This window comes from Passer montanus, unplaced genomic scaffold, assembly GCF_014805655.1.
Source record: "Passer montanus isolate IOZ18808 unplaced genomic scaffold, ASM1480565v1 scaffold4, whole genome shotgun sequence".
Lineage (NCBI taxonomy): Eukaryota > Metazoa > Chordata > Aves > Passeriformes > Passeridae > Passer > Passer montanus.
In genome coordinates this window covers 6,961,719-6,977,756 of record NW_024368818.1, presented here as the reverse complement: position 1 = coordinate 6,977,756, position 16,038 = coordinate 6,961,719, and the positions used below count along the sequence as shown (strand labels likewise).

The following is a 16,038-nucleotide window of genomic DNA, read 5'->3' as shown; positions in this document are numbered from 1 at the left end:
ACTGGCAAATTTTACAGTGACAACATCATATTGCAGTTACTTATTTAATTAGCACATCACACCACCTTTCATACTTGATAATAAAGTTCAGATGAATGTGGACAGACACCATGGAAAATCAAACTACAATATAAAAATGGAACTTCTCAGCAAAGCATCAGACCACATACAAACATGAAGTTTACCTCAGCTCCCAAACTGAGAGAGATTATTTCATCTTCAAAAGCAGAATGTGTATCAGTATGAGGGGGAATTCCTGTTTAAAAAAAATCAAAAAAAAACAACAAAAAAGTGAATATAATAATGGTAATAATAATAACAACAACAACAACAACAGTAACAGAGTGCTATCTCCATTGGCAAGCTCTATTTCTATGGATGTCTGTATGGAAATCTGGGATGTATGGTTGAACAAAGGAAACTTACCATAAACAAGGGAATTGCCTTCCAATCTGGGGCAATTGTCTTATGCCCAGATTAGATGGACACAATTAACCTAAGTGTCTTATATAATCAGTAAAAGTACCTAGAAGATAGTACAGGTTACTCCAAGGCCTTGCTCACACCTGGATGACTCCCTGCTGCAGAGAGAAGCTCAAGCACTTGGCTCTCCTTGCAGGCAGTTCAGCTCTTGGCAGCAACAATTACGGTACCCATGGCGATTTTGGGCTCTAGTTCATCCATGATAACATATTTCATCCTCACTCCCTTCACAGAGGAGTAATTTCAAATCCCTCTATTGCCTAAGCAAAGAGTGCATTAAGAATTTCAGCTTCAGCTCAGAGGCAGGCACTGTTAGGATCAAGTCTGCCTCTGCTTTGCACTTCCTAGGCAAAGCAACATCACTGCTAGGCTAACCCCTGGGTAATGCATCTGTCAGTGTGTGTATGAGTACATACACATAACTGAGAATTGCCAAAAGGACAGTCATTTTTACGGGTTTGTTTAGATTTTTCTTTCATATCCGCTAATTGGAAAGAAACTGCCAATCCCTGCAGCTTGTGTCACACATTTTAATGCCAAATGCTAGAACAGCAGTGTGCATGCCACAGCAAGATCTCACCACATGGTGGGGAACGGCAGGCAGCAGTGGAGCAAGGGAGAACAGCAGACAGCTTGGGAGAACTGCAACTGCACCTTCCTGTGATCCACTGCAGGCTGAGGCAGAGTCATTCCTATACCATCCAAACTGAAACATTTTTATTTGTTTATTAAAAATTCCACCCAAGTTCATTTTGGGCTCTGTAGAGAACTCCTGAGTTGAGGACAATTTTTTACTGATGTGTCAGTCAGCTCTATAAAGCACCCTTATTATACAGCAGATTTTACATCCAGATGTAAATATTCTGAATTCCATTAGTTTCAGCTAAAACAATACAAGTGTTTTATGAGACCAACATTTAATCTGACAGAAAATCAGTGAGACTTGAAAACCAAGGACAGAGAGATACCTGTCTGCTATGGCTCATAACTTTGCCTCGGTAGAAAGCACTGAGGCTCTGCTTCAAAAGGCACACTGAAGGCTGTGCAACTCACTGTGCAGCAGAACACTGCCAGCTCTCCACACTGTCACCAATAATTCAACCAAGACCACACTGATGCACACACCTCATTTAATGTATCTTATGTGTGGTCCCTCCAGCTTAGATACTCATAGCCATAACTCACTTTCTAAAATTTCAAGTGTAATTCCCAGTGAAAAAATGGCTCAGAATCAAGATGCAGGCAGTATTAATCTGACTGTGCTCTGTGCTCATTCATATCCTAATGATTTGCACTTAAGAAAGAGTATTTTGCTTTGGGCTTGGGTTTTTGTTTGATTTTTCAAAAAAACCTGCTTCCATTCTTGACATTAATCTACAATTCTAACTAATCTCCTCAGATGTCCCAGCCAGAAACACACAAATGTATCAATTTAACAGATTGTCAGATACACAAACAAATAGCATCAGCTTTTTGAACCCTTGTTCAGCAGACACTGTAATAGCTGCCAGACATTAATTTTGAGAGTAAAGCCATTGTTCTTTCTTCCTAAGGACAAATGAGATACCCTGCAAAGCAAGCCAGATACTCAACCATGATGACTTTAAGCTTAGCGAAAAGTACAGCACGTGATTTGTTCCCTAGAAGTGTGATTAGAAGCTTGTTTTTCTTCACAAGCCTCCAGTTTGGGAAAAAATACAAAAATACTTCTAGAATAAGGGAACATTGCTTGCATCATACTTAAGACTCCATATATCACATGCACTAACATTATATCATATGTACTAACAGCAGGAGAGTCTCCATTGCTTGGAGACTGCATGCACATTACAGGAAGCAATACAAGTTTGGAGTAAAAAAATGCACTTAACTAGAAGACCAAACATGACTATTTATTCCTACATCTTTTTACAGTTAGTTTTCAAATCATGAACTTGGACTCAAACACCATCATTTTCCATAACAGTGGTATCAAACCCTGCATTTCTAAATTATCATGACCTTGGACTCAAACACCATCATTTTCCATAATAGTGTATCAAAATCTGCATTTCTAAGTCTAAGTTTCCATGTGCAGAAACCAGTATTAAGACTTTAGTTATGACTCAAAGCATCTCTGGTCACAGAGGAAATACACTAAGCAGGTGCTTAAATCCTGTTCCTACACCATTCCACAGTTAGATGCTACACTCCTGATTTTTAGTGCAGTTGTACTGGTTTGGCTGTTATGCAGTTCATTTACTCCACAGGTGCCTGTACAGTGCTATGCTTAGAATTTGAGATGAAAACAGTGTAGATAATACATGGATGTTCCCCTCTTTCTAAGCAGGGCTTACAGAGCATCAAAGTCTCTAATGGTTCTCATGTTTCCCCACCAGCAAGTCAGCTGGGGGTACACAAGGAGCTGGGAGGGCACACAGCTGGGACAACTGACCCCATGTGACCAAGAGAATATTCCATACGACATTGTGATCAGTAATACCACTAAGGGAGAAGTTTACCAGGGATGTCATTACTCAGGGACTGGCTGAGCACTGATTGGCCAGTAGCTGAGGATTTCTTTTGCATCACTTGTCTTCCTTTGTTTTGTTTGCCTTTTTTTTAACTTACTAAACTGTCCTGATCTCAAGTATCCTCACTTTTATCTTCCAATTGTCTCCTCCACCTCAGTGAGGGGAGTGAGCAGGCAGCTGCATGGTGCTTAGTTACCAACCAGGCCTAAACCACTATGTAAAATAAAGAGTTCAAAATTTTTCAGGGACAAATGAACTTACCTTGTCCAGGTTCATACTGATTTACAGTCAGTTGATCAGGTTTATGTTTGATATATCCCTGCTTTAAGCACTTCTCCAAGAATGGGCTGCAAATTTCAGGAAGACCTAGTTACAGAAAGAGAACTGTAAACAAGACAGGACAGCTTTTTACAATAAATATAACTAGGAAATACACAGAAGTAGCTTCGTATACACGCAAATCCATCTTTAATGATGATTACTCTGCATCTGCTGCTAACACATCAGAACTGAAGGCCTCAATCTTCAAGTCCAATATTCTTGAAGGTCTGAAAATTACAAAGGCCATTCTTCTAAGGCCTCTGCATCTAGAAACAGATTACTCCTCACAAATACAAACTGTAGTATCTCTACACATAAATCAAACCACATCAAATCAGAGGAAAAGTTTTTACCAATTACAATAAAGAAGTTGCAGTCAAAAATATTATGCAGAGTCAGTTGTGCAGAAACCTCTCTAAAAAATTTATTCCCTAGAAATCTGTTACTGAATTAGATTAAATATTACAAAAATATCTGCTGAAGTTAAGCTGCTCTTGAAACAGGAATGGAAGGCACAGTCCTCCACTGAAGCTTTGGTTTCCTACTTAACCTGAGGACTTGATTGAAAAATTCTGCCGAAGGTAACACCAACAAACATGTTACTACTATCCCTTCCATGAATCTACTGATTTTTATTCTTGTTTTCTCCCAATAAGTGTTTATGCTTTTCTCACACATAAAACAGTCTGTGAGACTACAAAACAATTCACATATCAATCCTCTTACAATGATATAGCTTCACAATTAAAATCAGAATATAACCAGAATCCTTCTGTTGCATGCCACATCCACCCCAGTATGCATGCACCACCTTTAAACACCTTCAAGTTTTACAAGAATTTAACTCTCCTATTTTACTATTTTTAAATCTAAGTCTATAAGATGACTCACTTGCTTTGCTCTGACTCACAGCTTTCAACTCCCAATATGAGTTATTGAAACCTTTACAAAATTGCTTTCAGAGCAAAGGAAATTTATTTCAGTGTGCATCCAGCAAGCTTCAAGCTGGTTGAGATAAATATATACAGCAACATACGTCACATCCCCAAATAAATTAATATGCAATTTGTAACACAAAATTGTTTTATGGAACAAAAAGCTAAAAAGGAATGACAATTACAATCCCAAAAGCCTTATTTGACCAGAGCTCAACAAAGGGCAGCAATGTCTGGCTTCAAGTGACTGTACAACAAGCTTAAACCACTAACAATAATTTGGAATGACTCTCAAAATTCAAAAGCACTTTTGTGTGTCCTTAAAATACAGCAAAGGCTCTCCTTTAACCAGACTCTCACAGCCATAATTCAGCAAGGCTTAAAGGCTTTATATAATGGTTCAAACATTGGTGCAGAATAAGCACAGTTTAGTAGGGAAGTTCTCACCTCCAGGTAATGGCTTGTCTTTATCAACATTATTGTTATCATAGCGAAACTCATATCCAAAATGCTTTACTCTTCTATGCTTTAAAGTCTTCTGGGCTGTAAAAACACATAACTTTAAAGTAAGATTAGACTACATAAGACTACATGAAACATTGCAGGCAATTTACCACGTTTCTCCATTCCATCCTACCTGTGAAGCCTAAACATTCTTTAATTAGCCAGTTAACCAGTGTATGTGACCCTCATTCTTCACGCACACACTTCTCCTTATTACCTTTTGTAATTCATTAAGTATCACATTCACTGCTGTTCTGAGTCAAAGGGATGGTGGTTTTGTATCTGCAAGAAGCAGGGAATACAATTTTTCTGAGCCATGCTTAATGCATCTTTTTCTTGCCCTGATCTCTGAATTTACACCTGATGAATACCCTACAGATACATCAAGATCCATCATGCTCATTAATCACCAAGTTACACATTAGCTAAGGTCAGCATAACCTTTCGCGTTGCTCCACGGAACAAACTTACACAGGAACTCTGAAGTGATTTCCAAGAATTCATTTATTAAAGGATTTAACTCCAAAAGCTCAAGTAAAAGCATCCAGAATGTACGCCTCACTAAGTTATTTTTTCCACATAAAAGACACAGCTCTTCAATTGGACACCAAATTACAAACAGTCTTGTGCTTGGCACAAGACACATAAAAAAGACTATAATTGTCTCTGGATGCAGGTTTGTTATTCAAGTAAATCCATTCCAGAATATCAATTCTGATCACTTGTCCCAAGAAACTGATCACTTTCAGACCCACATACAAGACCCAATTTCTAAAATGCTAAGAGCAGCCACAGAATAATTTCTGACAATACATTTCCCGAGATGCAGACTTCCTGTAACCTGAAACTGCAGGAAAAAAACACCATAAAAGTATAGAATATCTGGATTCCTATAGTTGTACCCACCATTCTGAGTATTTTCATCTCCTTTCCAGTCAATACTTTCCAACATTCTCCTTTCTTCCTCCGGAGAAATAATCTTTTCAATCACCATTAAGCCTGGAGGCAAGCTTGTAGGAACAGCATTTTGCAAGGAAACTGAGGTATATGAAAAAAAGAGAATTTTGCCACTCTTTAGAGAAAATAAAACTTGAGTTCCCTATGGAAATATAATTACTTTGTATGAGAATATAGCACAGCTGTAGAAATGGTTAGTGATACAATGGAGCCCTCACTGTGGTCTTATTTGGAGAAAGAATTATCTCCTTTTGTCATGACAAAACAGGGTAAGTAAGGCCCGAGTTTTGCATCATTGAAGCGCTTTCTAAAATTGTACTGCAAAGACTTTACACTATTTAAACACAAAACCGCTTGTGGCTTTCCTGGTAAAATAATGGTAAACAGAATTTCCCAATCACTCCAGGTTCTACCTGAATTTCATTTTAAATTTGTAGAATTTTAGTGATTTACCATATCAGCAGATTGCTTTCACCAACAGAGAGTACTCTGTAATCAAATGTGTACAAATATGGAGTACAGAACAATACCTAGGTCAAAGTAAAACATCACTAATGTTGGGACATTCAGTTTGCTATCCTAAGAGCTCAAAAAAGCTATTTGCTAGCAGAATGTACACACCGACACCAGGAGCCCTTTTTGCAAGGCACTATGAAAGCTCACAGAAAGAGCAACAGTTCTTGTAGTAAATAGCTTATAATCAGCCAAAAATTGGAAAAAAAAAAAATGAGGGGAAGGGCAAACAAAATGACAGAAATTTCATTGTGCATATTTTTCTTCCTGGAATCGAGATAGAGATTGCAAGACTAGGGTCACACAAGAAATCCCATGAACTGTCCAGAGATTCTCCAGGCTCCTTAATCACAAAACCTTCACGTGCAGTATTGAATGGTCTGGAAATGACTGAGATTTTTTTTTCCCTTTTGCTTCCAAGTAATAGAGTTGAAATTAGAGTATCCTAACCTGGAATACAAGGAGCAAAGATTATTTTATGTCCTGAATCTCAGATTCTAGCTTTCATTCTCTGTGTCTACTTAGGAAAGCTAGTGTGCTTTTACCTATATTTACAACCCAGGAAGTAAAAGCAAAGGGAAGCAGTATGCAGGAAGCTGGATATATAGGAGAGCAGAAAAACTGTACCTTTTTCCACAAAATTAATATATAGAACAATGTTTTGGTGACAGTCTTCCAGTGTTACTTCCTTTCCATTAAGGGCATTAAAGGCTTTCTTGGCTTCTTCTGTTGTTCTGTATTTCACAAATGAGTATGGTTTATTTGGTGGCATTAAGAGTGTTTCCATTGCTCCATATTCTTCCAGTATTCTGAGCAATTGCTGTCTACTCATCCCATTACCAAGACCAGCATTGGCAATAACCAGACTCTAATTGAAAAAGAATGAAAAAACAAAACAAAAAGAATTAGTGACTATTGTCGGTTCATTTGAAACTAACATTTTACCAAGAGAACAGCACTATAAAGAAAAATTAAACCCATGAGCACTCTTTTATGTATTCTGCACAAGATATTTACATTTCCATGAGCTTGTTATACAAGGCTAACACAACCTTTGCTTGCCCAGCACATGGTGTGGCTGAAAGCCTTGCAACCTCTATCAGAAACACTTCCTCAGTTAATGCACACTTTGAAGTGGCATGTGTGTGACAAGCGTACTGCAAGCAGTGGCACTGGCACACAATTTAGGAGGTTTCTGGAACAGCTGGTAAAAGTGTTCAATTAATTCAAACAACAGCATTTCATTTCTCTAAAAAAACCCCAGAAAATTAGGTTTAGAACTGAAGAGGAGGGTCATTAAATATAAAATTATACACTGAGCACTGCTGTGATTATGCCTATTGTGAAGGCTCTGTTAACATCTGTTCTAAGCTCTGCATCAGGCTGTCTGCCAAGGATCATATTTTTCAAGATTTACCTCATTATTAATTACTGCTATTTTCTGGAATGTTATTGATGAAGAGACCCATGCGTGTAAAGGTCATGCAGAGGTTCAAACCACTCTTTTCACTTAATCTACAAAGACCCCACTACACAACTGCTGCAGCACATGCAGCAACTGATGATGTAATTTAGAGACAGTCAGACTCTTGCACAAAGCCTGGAAGTATTTACTACATTCCTGACACAAGTTCACCACTAGCACTATGATTTTGTTTCACATATTACTTATTGAAATGTTCTGTCACTAATAAGGACCTTGCTGGACCCTAAAATTACTCTCTGGATAGATTAGATGGATAATTTGGTACTTGGGACAGTTTCAAGGGGAACAAGTCTCAAATTACAGACCCATTTCCAAACAACATTAGAAAAACCCAGTCTTTGTTCTAAAGAGTTTACAATATAAACAAGATTGCTGAGTCATTAACATCTGTGCATGGTTTGTCTGAAATCTGAGCAAAAATTAAAGCAAATTTTATTACAAATATGTATAAAGATCTAACTGATGTTTCCATATTTGAATTGGAAGAATTTTCAGGATCAGGATGAACAAGTATAGGGTAAATGATACCGCTCTACTGCACTTCAAGCCATTTGTATTTCCTCATAAATGAGAGAGGGAAATTAGAAACTCTAACTTCCCTTTCTGTCTGCAAGTTCCTGCCACTTTTTGCTACATCAGTATCTGTGATGATTCTCTGATCTGCTATAACTCTACTGTGGCAGAACACTACAAATTGAAAATCCAAGTAGCTGTCTCCTAGGTCTCTTTTCTGCAAAGAAAGAGAAAGCTGTCCCCATTTAAACAGCTCCAAGTCAGCCAACCAGCTCAATTCCTACAGAACTACAGCCTTAAATGTTTAGAGGAAAAAAAACAAGATGGAAAAGATTTCCAAGACAGACATGTTTTTAATGGACAGCTTAGATGAGACAAATTACACTTGACAGAGAACCATGGAAGATATAAAGGCATAAAAGTTAAAAGCCTGAGGAAAATAAAAGAAACCACAGAGAAAGAGAATAAAAGTTTATCTACTTCAATAGCATTTCCAATGCTTCCTCCTCCTCAAACCATGTAACTACTGTTTCAAGTTAAAAAAACCTTATACAAGGCCAAAGTCTCTCCATAGACCCTGAACTGCTGAAGTACAGTTCTGCTTTGAAATCAAAGAAGCACAGAAAATCCTCAATCTTGGGAAGTCCATTTTTAAAAACTGCATTTTACACAAGACACATGTGAGAAGAGAACACAGATAAGCAGCATTTTAACACTACCATCAAAATCACAACTACCAGTCACCTGTGTGGCATGGGAGACGCACTCTATGCCCTCATGTCTCATCAATGTATGCTGAGCTCTGACCTGCTTCCTCAATACCTTCTTCTTCATTTTCTGGACTTTCAAATGATCTTCACTGGTTTTAGCTTCCATACTGGTGTTCTGGAAAGCAGAAATAACAACACATAGTGAGTGTCCTGCTTGAAAAGGATCTCTCCCAAAAATAAAGCTTTAAAAGATTGCTATGATACTTGATTTCAGTTTCCCATTTTTCTCTTCCTCTTCACTCCTTTATTCACATTCACAGTATTACTAGATCCATTTGTGGGTTTTAACCTGTCTGCCCCTCCTGTTTTCATACAGTAATTTCAGTTGATTTCCTTCTCTCTAAAGTCTCTCCAGAGGAGAACATGACAAAAAAATTACATGAGATTCATATTGTCTCAGCTTCTCAGTTATTCTCATGCCTCACCAAATGCTTCAGCTGGAGATGAAATGTTTGGCTCTTTTTACCTAAATGCAATCAAGCGTGACACTTGCCTTTCTTGAGAGTAGAGAAATGTGTGCAGTACTTGCATGTTCTAGAGCAAGCAACTAGGATGCTCCATGTATCATTTACCAAATCTCCCAAACTTAATGAAGATAAGATTCTTGTTGTGCAAAGGAATAGAAAACTGTGTACACACATATATATATATATACATACATATATGTATGTATGTAATATATGTATTAACTACTGAATTTCATGGCAACACAGAATTTGCCAACCAGTCAGTACTTAAAGGTCACTGGCATTCTCCAGGTTTTGCTGCATCCTTTGCCACTTTTGGTCTAACACTATATTGAGATCATACAGCACCTTCCCACATTTCTTTGAGCCTACATTCTTTTCCTTTCTTTTTTCTACTTCCTTCAAATCCAAGGGAGGAGTCCAGATCTCATGTAAGATTATCACAAAGCTCTCAGACACTGATGCAGTTGGACTTCATCTCTCCCTATAACATAACCCCTTACCTGTATTTTAGAGTATCTTCTCTTCTTTGCCAAAAATCCTAATAGTATAGCTGGACAATCCAACTGCAACTGTCTGTCCTAATCCATTCTTTTATCATCACCGACCTGGCAACAATCCTTCCATCTTCTCTTCCTGTCAAAAAATGGTTTTGTTTCAGTTATTTTTAAGGAAAAAAAAACCAAAGCAAAACTAGGTCAATCACGCCTATATGTAATTATTTAACTCTGTCAAGTGCCCCAACAGTCACTCATCCACTTGCATGCCTTCAGGCTTGCATGACTGCAGAGCTGCTTCCCAATACCTAACCTGCAGACACAACCATGGTAATATGACAATGTACCACAAAAAATAGTAAAGGTAAAAAACCCCTCATATTAGTATTTGCTACAACTTTGTGTGCAATTACTTAGCAAAAATTTTGTTTTAAACAAGCACTGATATGCTAGTAAAATTGTTATAAAAGATTGAAGTGTTGCACAGGAGCTGTAAGTATGTGTTCCCTGGGATTGCTGCAGCATCACCATCATCAACCTGCACAACTTTTAACTGCACTGCACAAGAAAAATCAAAAATCTTTTAAGATAATCAGAATGACAAAGGCACTCTGTGGAAATAAAGGATTCTAATTCTCCAAAAAGGAGCAGGATCAATGCTGCCAAAGAACACTCAGTCTTTTGCTCTTCCTTTCCACTTACTAGTTCATCCTCCTACCATTCCTCTTCCATTCTCAAACACAATTTTACAGTGGGCTTAAATTAACTGGAACCCTTGTCAACAACAACACTTTCCAGCACAGATGGCAAGTTACTGGCATGGTGGGCATCAAGAGTGCTCTCCTGATACGGTTTCAGATGCCTGCTAGCAAGTTTGAGGTGGTACATGCAAGGCTGTAACAGTTTGAGCCCTGACATTATTCAAGTTTTTACATGTGCCTGACCACATAAAGATCACATTTATATGTCAGCCTGACCAAAGGGAAAAAAAAAAACAAAACCAAAAAACACTTAATAAATTACTCAGCACCAAAATCCATCCTACCACCATTAGACTCTTGACATTTCCTAGGATCCCTTAGAGAGAATTCAATCACAACCATGCTCACATGCAGTGGAGGTAAGATGTCTAAGACAAAAATCTCACCAGTAACAAAAATGAAACAGAGCAGGGTGTCAGAAAAAGGAGAAGACTACTACAACAATTATTTCACATTACTTCAGAAATTAAGTGTAGAGGCTGAAAATATCAATGGGTTATGGACTCAATCTTGATCTCTGCAAAATTAGTTTTATTACAGATGTGTAGGAACTGTCTGCCATTTCCCTTTAAAGCAACAGTGCTCATTAGGGGATTTTTTGCCTATTTTATACTCTGATTCTTTCCCCTCCTTTCCTCAAATTCTTGGTACCTTCTTAAATAATCATTTTCCTTTCCTGATGGCACACTTGCAAACAGGCCACAGCTCATTATTTGAAAACATTCTCCCTTCTGAAGACAAATAGCTCAAAACAGTTCAAAGTAAGATTCTTCACTTGATCAACAAATTGTTAAAAACACAGAGCAATGGTCCTCTTAACCTTCATTAGTTAAATATGATCAAAGAATCTCAAACTTCCTTAAACCAAAAAAAAAGAAAGCACAGTGAGACACACACACATAAACACCAAAAAAAACCCAAAAAACCCCAAAAAAACAAACAAACAAACGAAAAAAACAAACCCCACACTAAAAAAAAAGCATAAGATAATTAGAAACCAAGGTAACTGAGAGAGGAAAAATAAAAGTCTCATGAAAAGAAGCACACAAAGTTTTTATTAAGTAAATTCCTCTAAGTGCATCTAATGGGTTACCCTTACCAAGAGTCAGCTGACAGGCTCCTTCAGGAAGCCTACTATGACCAAGCTGTGCAATTATGAGATTTCATAGAATCAAAAAATCATTTAGGTTAAAAAAGACCTGTAAGGTTGAGTTCAACTGTTAATCCAGAACTGCCAAGTCCACCACTAAACCCTATGTCCCTAAGCATCACCATCTACACAATTGGCTCCAAAAGGCTTGGCCTTTTGCCACACCTTTTGCCACCTTATTTGCCACACACAGGTGAACAAAGGCCCAAATCTTCACAGCCTACACATGTGCAGTGCCCTCTGCAGAGGCTGTCAGGCAATCCCAAACTACTCCACAGGAAAGTGACACATCTTTGGTTTGGTGCATTTACAGAAAGAGAGCAAAAATACAGGATAGGCTAATACTTTGGAACCAGGCAAACTGGATTTTGATGGGAAACATGGAGGCTATGCACATCACCCATAGCAGTCAGACCACTGCCATGCAGCCTGCAGAACAGAGGACTTCAAACTGAAAGGGTCAGGCCTCTCCCATAACATCTACACGTCTACATACTGAGAGACTTCATCTGATCTCTGCGGAAAGCACTTCTGAGTTTAGTCAGGCATTCAGTCAGGTCCTCACAAACACCTCACATTCTCCCGGCAAAAGAAGTCATGCCACACTACTGGTTAAACTAGCACAGAAACCAAAGCTGAAAGACTACTTTTTATCCTTTCATAACCCCCGAACAAAACAACTGAACAAGGGACAGCTGAGGTGTGACTCAGATGTCTAAATAGCTGGCAGAGATGACCTAGCCCACAACATTCAGCCTTTAACCTGCTGCTCAAGAAGCTGAAGACCTTCCTGATGTGCTGCGTCATGCTTGCCAGCATCACTCCGGTGCCTCCAGCTTCTGAAGGCAGCTTAAACAATAATACCTGCACAGTTGAGGCAGCAAAATATTCCCTTGATCTCTTTCTGAACTGGGTCTAAACTCTGTGTCTTGTCTGTTGTGTCATTACTGTTACAGATACATATTATAATATTGGCTTTTCCTAAATATTAAAATGAATACTACATGCGTTATGTTAGAAAGTTGTGCTGCATTAATCTCTTTTATGTAGTGTGCTAAATATAGTTTTTAGGCTATAGAACAATATAGAAACTATGTGATGCAAGATACTTTTTGTAACTAGCAAGGAATGAAAAAGATAATCAAGAAATTATTGGCATTATTCTCTTTGGATAGAGATAACAGCAGCAGACACTGAGATCCCAAGAGAAGAATTATTACTTTCTTATCAGGAAAGCTCAGACTTCAAGGAACCAAGATTTACAATATGGGGGGGGGGAAGCTAAAATTAAGCAGAAACACCCTAGTTTGAAAGGAATGTTTAAATAATGTATGAGATATATGAATGTGCAATAGATTATTGCTTTTAAGGGGCAATCCTTTGTTAGCAAGGTGTGCCTTTTGGTGGAGTGCCAGGCACTTGGAGGTCCCTAATTCTTTGCTTTTTATTGTCCTAATTTTTATTAGTATTTTCACTACTATTTTCATTACTATTAAACTTCTAAAATTTTAACAAAAGTGAATGGCATTTTTCACAATTACCAGAGGCTCAATTAGGCGGGCACAGAAACCAAGTCTGCCCTGATTTCTGAATAAAGGAATCACACTCCACTCTATAGTAGTAGGAAACTTCATTTGCTAGGATCTCACACCTGCTTTAGAAAGGCCAATATGACTGCAGAAGAAAAAAGGTTAATCCACTGTTGAATTAATTACTGTTACCAACTAGTTTTACAGGAACTATTTTTAAAAAGTATCTCCTAAAAATACACACCGAAAACGGTCTCCCCTTACAATACGAGCTAAGGTTACACGCACATTACAAAACTGGCCTGAAGTTACCACAGAGGCTAATGTAAAGCTGTAATGCAATGCACGAAGCTTATTTGCTGTAGAAGCAGCTCCTGAAAACCATTTTTCAGTACCTGGCGGCGGGGCAGAGCAGAGCGGCGGCTGTCGGCAGAGGGAGCGCCACGATCAGGGATAAGCTGGGATCTTTGGTACTCATTTGGTTTTGTGCCACAGGCACGCCACAACAAAAGTACAAGGACACAGTATTCACATAAACATCCGGGGGAAAGAATAAATTCGGGAGGCCCTCAGGTGAGATTTAAGAGCTCCAGCACTGGCCGAACGCGCCTGAAGGCACCCGCACATCCAGGCACCGGCATGTCCCCGCGGCTGTGCCGTCCCATCCCACCTCTGCCAGGCACAGCCAGCACCAAACCTCCACCGACACCCCGCAAACCCCCGGCTCTAGGCACTCGCTGCAAACAGCAACGACAACAGGAATAACCACAGGAGCGCCTCAGAATCACAGAATGTTAAGGGTTTGAATAGACCCTAAAGATCAACCAGTCCCAACTCCGTGTCATGGGCAGGGACGCGTCCTACTAGCCCACGTTTTTCAAAGCTTTGAACACTGCCAGGATTGGGGCACCCACAGCCTCCCTGGACAACCTGTTCCAGGGCCTCACCACCCTCACAGCAGCGTCCCTTCTGCTCTGCCCTGAGTACACACAGGGCAGATAAAAGCAGCGAGGCAGATGCAGGGGCTGACTTGGCCTTCTCCCCCTTACACCACCTCGTCCTGACAGGGACATAGATGGAGCCGGAGCCGGAGCCGCGGCGCCGCGGGCTCTGCTCCCCGCACAGGGCGGCACGGCGCGGACAGGAGGGCAGGAGAACCGGCGGCAGAAGCCGCCTGCGCTCCCGCGGCTCCCCGTTCCCAGCCAGAGCCGGGCGAGGCCCGGGCGCTGCAGCCCCGGCCCGGCGGGCGCGTTACCTGCAGGAAGCGGCCATGACGGGGCGGGCACCCGGGCCCGGCCCCGCCCCCGCCGCGCCGTCATGGCCCCGGCCGCGGCCCGCTGCCCGCGGAGCGGTCGGGTCGGGGGGAAATTTAGCATTTGCAAATGTCTGTCGCTTTGTTACTGGTCACGGAAGCCAGGCTTTGAGGTTCAACAAGGCCAAGTGCCAGGTCCTGCACTTGGGTCACAGCAACCCCAGGCAGCGCCACGGGCTGGGGAAGAGTGACTGGGAAGGACCTGGGTGTTGATCTAGGTTCTCTCAGGTAACAAGTGACAGGACAACAGGACGTAGTCTTAGGCTGCAGGAGGTTCAGGTTGGACATTAGGAGGTATTTCTTCATGAAAAGAGTGGTTAGACACTGGAATAGACTGCCCAGGGAGGTGGTGGAGTCACTGCCCCTGGTTGTTCAGGAAAAGACCGTTCACAGTACTTAATTCTGTGACCTATTTGACATGGTGGTGTTGGGTCAAAGGTTGGATTAATGATCTCCAAAGGTCTTTTCCAACCTAACTGGCTCTCTGATTCTCTGGCAGCAGCCAGTTCTATGTGCCAAGATTTCCCAATGACCAGGCCAGGGCTCTCCCACGGCACGCAGCCGTGTCCTGGGGAGAGGTACGTGCATGCTGGATAGATCCAGGGCAGTCAGTGTGGCAAGGGGAAGGGGATGAGCAGCCTCCTACAACCAACTTACATGGACACACATTTACTGTCACTGTGCCACCTCCTGTTCCTGCTCACTCCGTGCTTCCCAGCTCCACTTGCCACCGGGTCTTCCCCATGCCACCTTTTCTCCAAGCAGAGCCAGCTCATTGCCATCCTCCTCTCCATCCAGAGTGTCCCTCTGAGTCTTCACAGAACATGTGCAATGATTTATCCATATGTGCAGTGGGACACCATTCCTCAGCCCCACACCTGCCTCCTTTCCTTCATTGGTGCCTCCTCCAGCACGGGGGAGCCAAAACCAGATGGGGAAAGCCACATCCACACTGCAAGTTAAAGACAGCTTCCATTGCAAGTTAAAGACAGGCCAGGATGGATTAAAGAGAGCATCACAGCTTCTCTCAGGCTCAGGTGTTCACCAGAAGAGACCATCCCCTGGACAAGCCACCATCCCAGCCAGCACTGATCACATCACCTTTGGCATGCCACAGCACTCGAGACAAAGATAAAACCATGTCAGTCCAGACAAGACCATGGGAAGACCAAGCCTCTGGTTGTACTTAAATATTCCTCTGCACCACTCTTAATCTGGCCAGCAACCCTCCTAAGGCTGTGGAGAGAACCCACACTAGTGAGAGGCCTACTTCACCAAAAGGAAGCATCTCCACACCTCACTGACTCCCTGTGGAGAAAGTGGTCCC

General features: G+C 40.9%; 1 protein-coding gene across 2 annotated transcripts in view; it reads right to left on the bottom strand.

Moving 5' to 3' along the window:
• ALKBH8 (alkB homolog 8, tRNA methyltransferase) overlaps nucleotides 1-14,689 on the bottom strand; it is a 43,929-nt gene extending 29,240 nt beyond the window's left edge. Inside the window, exons 1-8 of one of the 2 annotated variants that reach the window (XM_039718716.1) lie at nucleotides 14,655-14,689; nucleotides 9,966-10,098; nucleotides 8,970-9,110; nucleotides 6,854-7,094; nucleotides 5,663-5,794; nucleotides 4,700-4,795; nucleotides 3,258-3,362; nucleotides 186-256 (exon numbers count right to left, since the gene is read on the bottom strand). In XM_039718716.1, the coding sequence (XP_039574650.1) occupies nucleotides 186-256; nucleotides 3,258-3,362; nucleotides 4,700-4,795; nucleotides 5,663-5,794; nucleotides 6,854-7,094; nucleotides 8,970-9,101 (777 nt within the window). In that variant the 5' untranslated portion in view covers nucleotides 9,102-9,110; nucleotides 9,966-10,098; nucleotides 14,655-14,689. Of the gene's footprint in view, nucleotides 1-185; nucleotides 257-3,257; nucleotides 3,363-4,699; nucleotides 4,796-5,662; nucleotides 5,795-6,853; nucleotides 7,095-8,969; nucleotides 9,111-9,965; nucleotides 10,099-13,794; nucleotides 14,575-14,654 lie in introns of those variants that run through there. The other variant, XM_039718717.1, reaches the window with a different exon arrangement.
• Nucleotides 14,690-16,038: the final 1,349 nt, after the last annotated feature.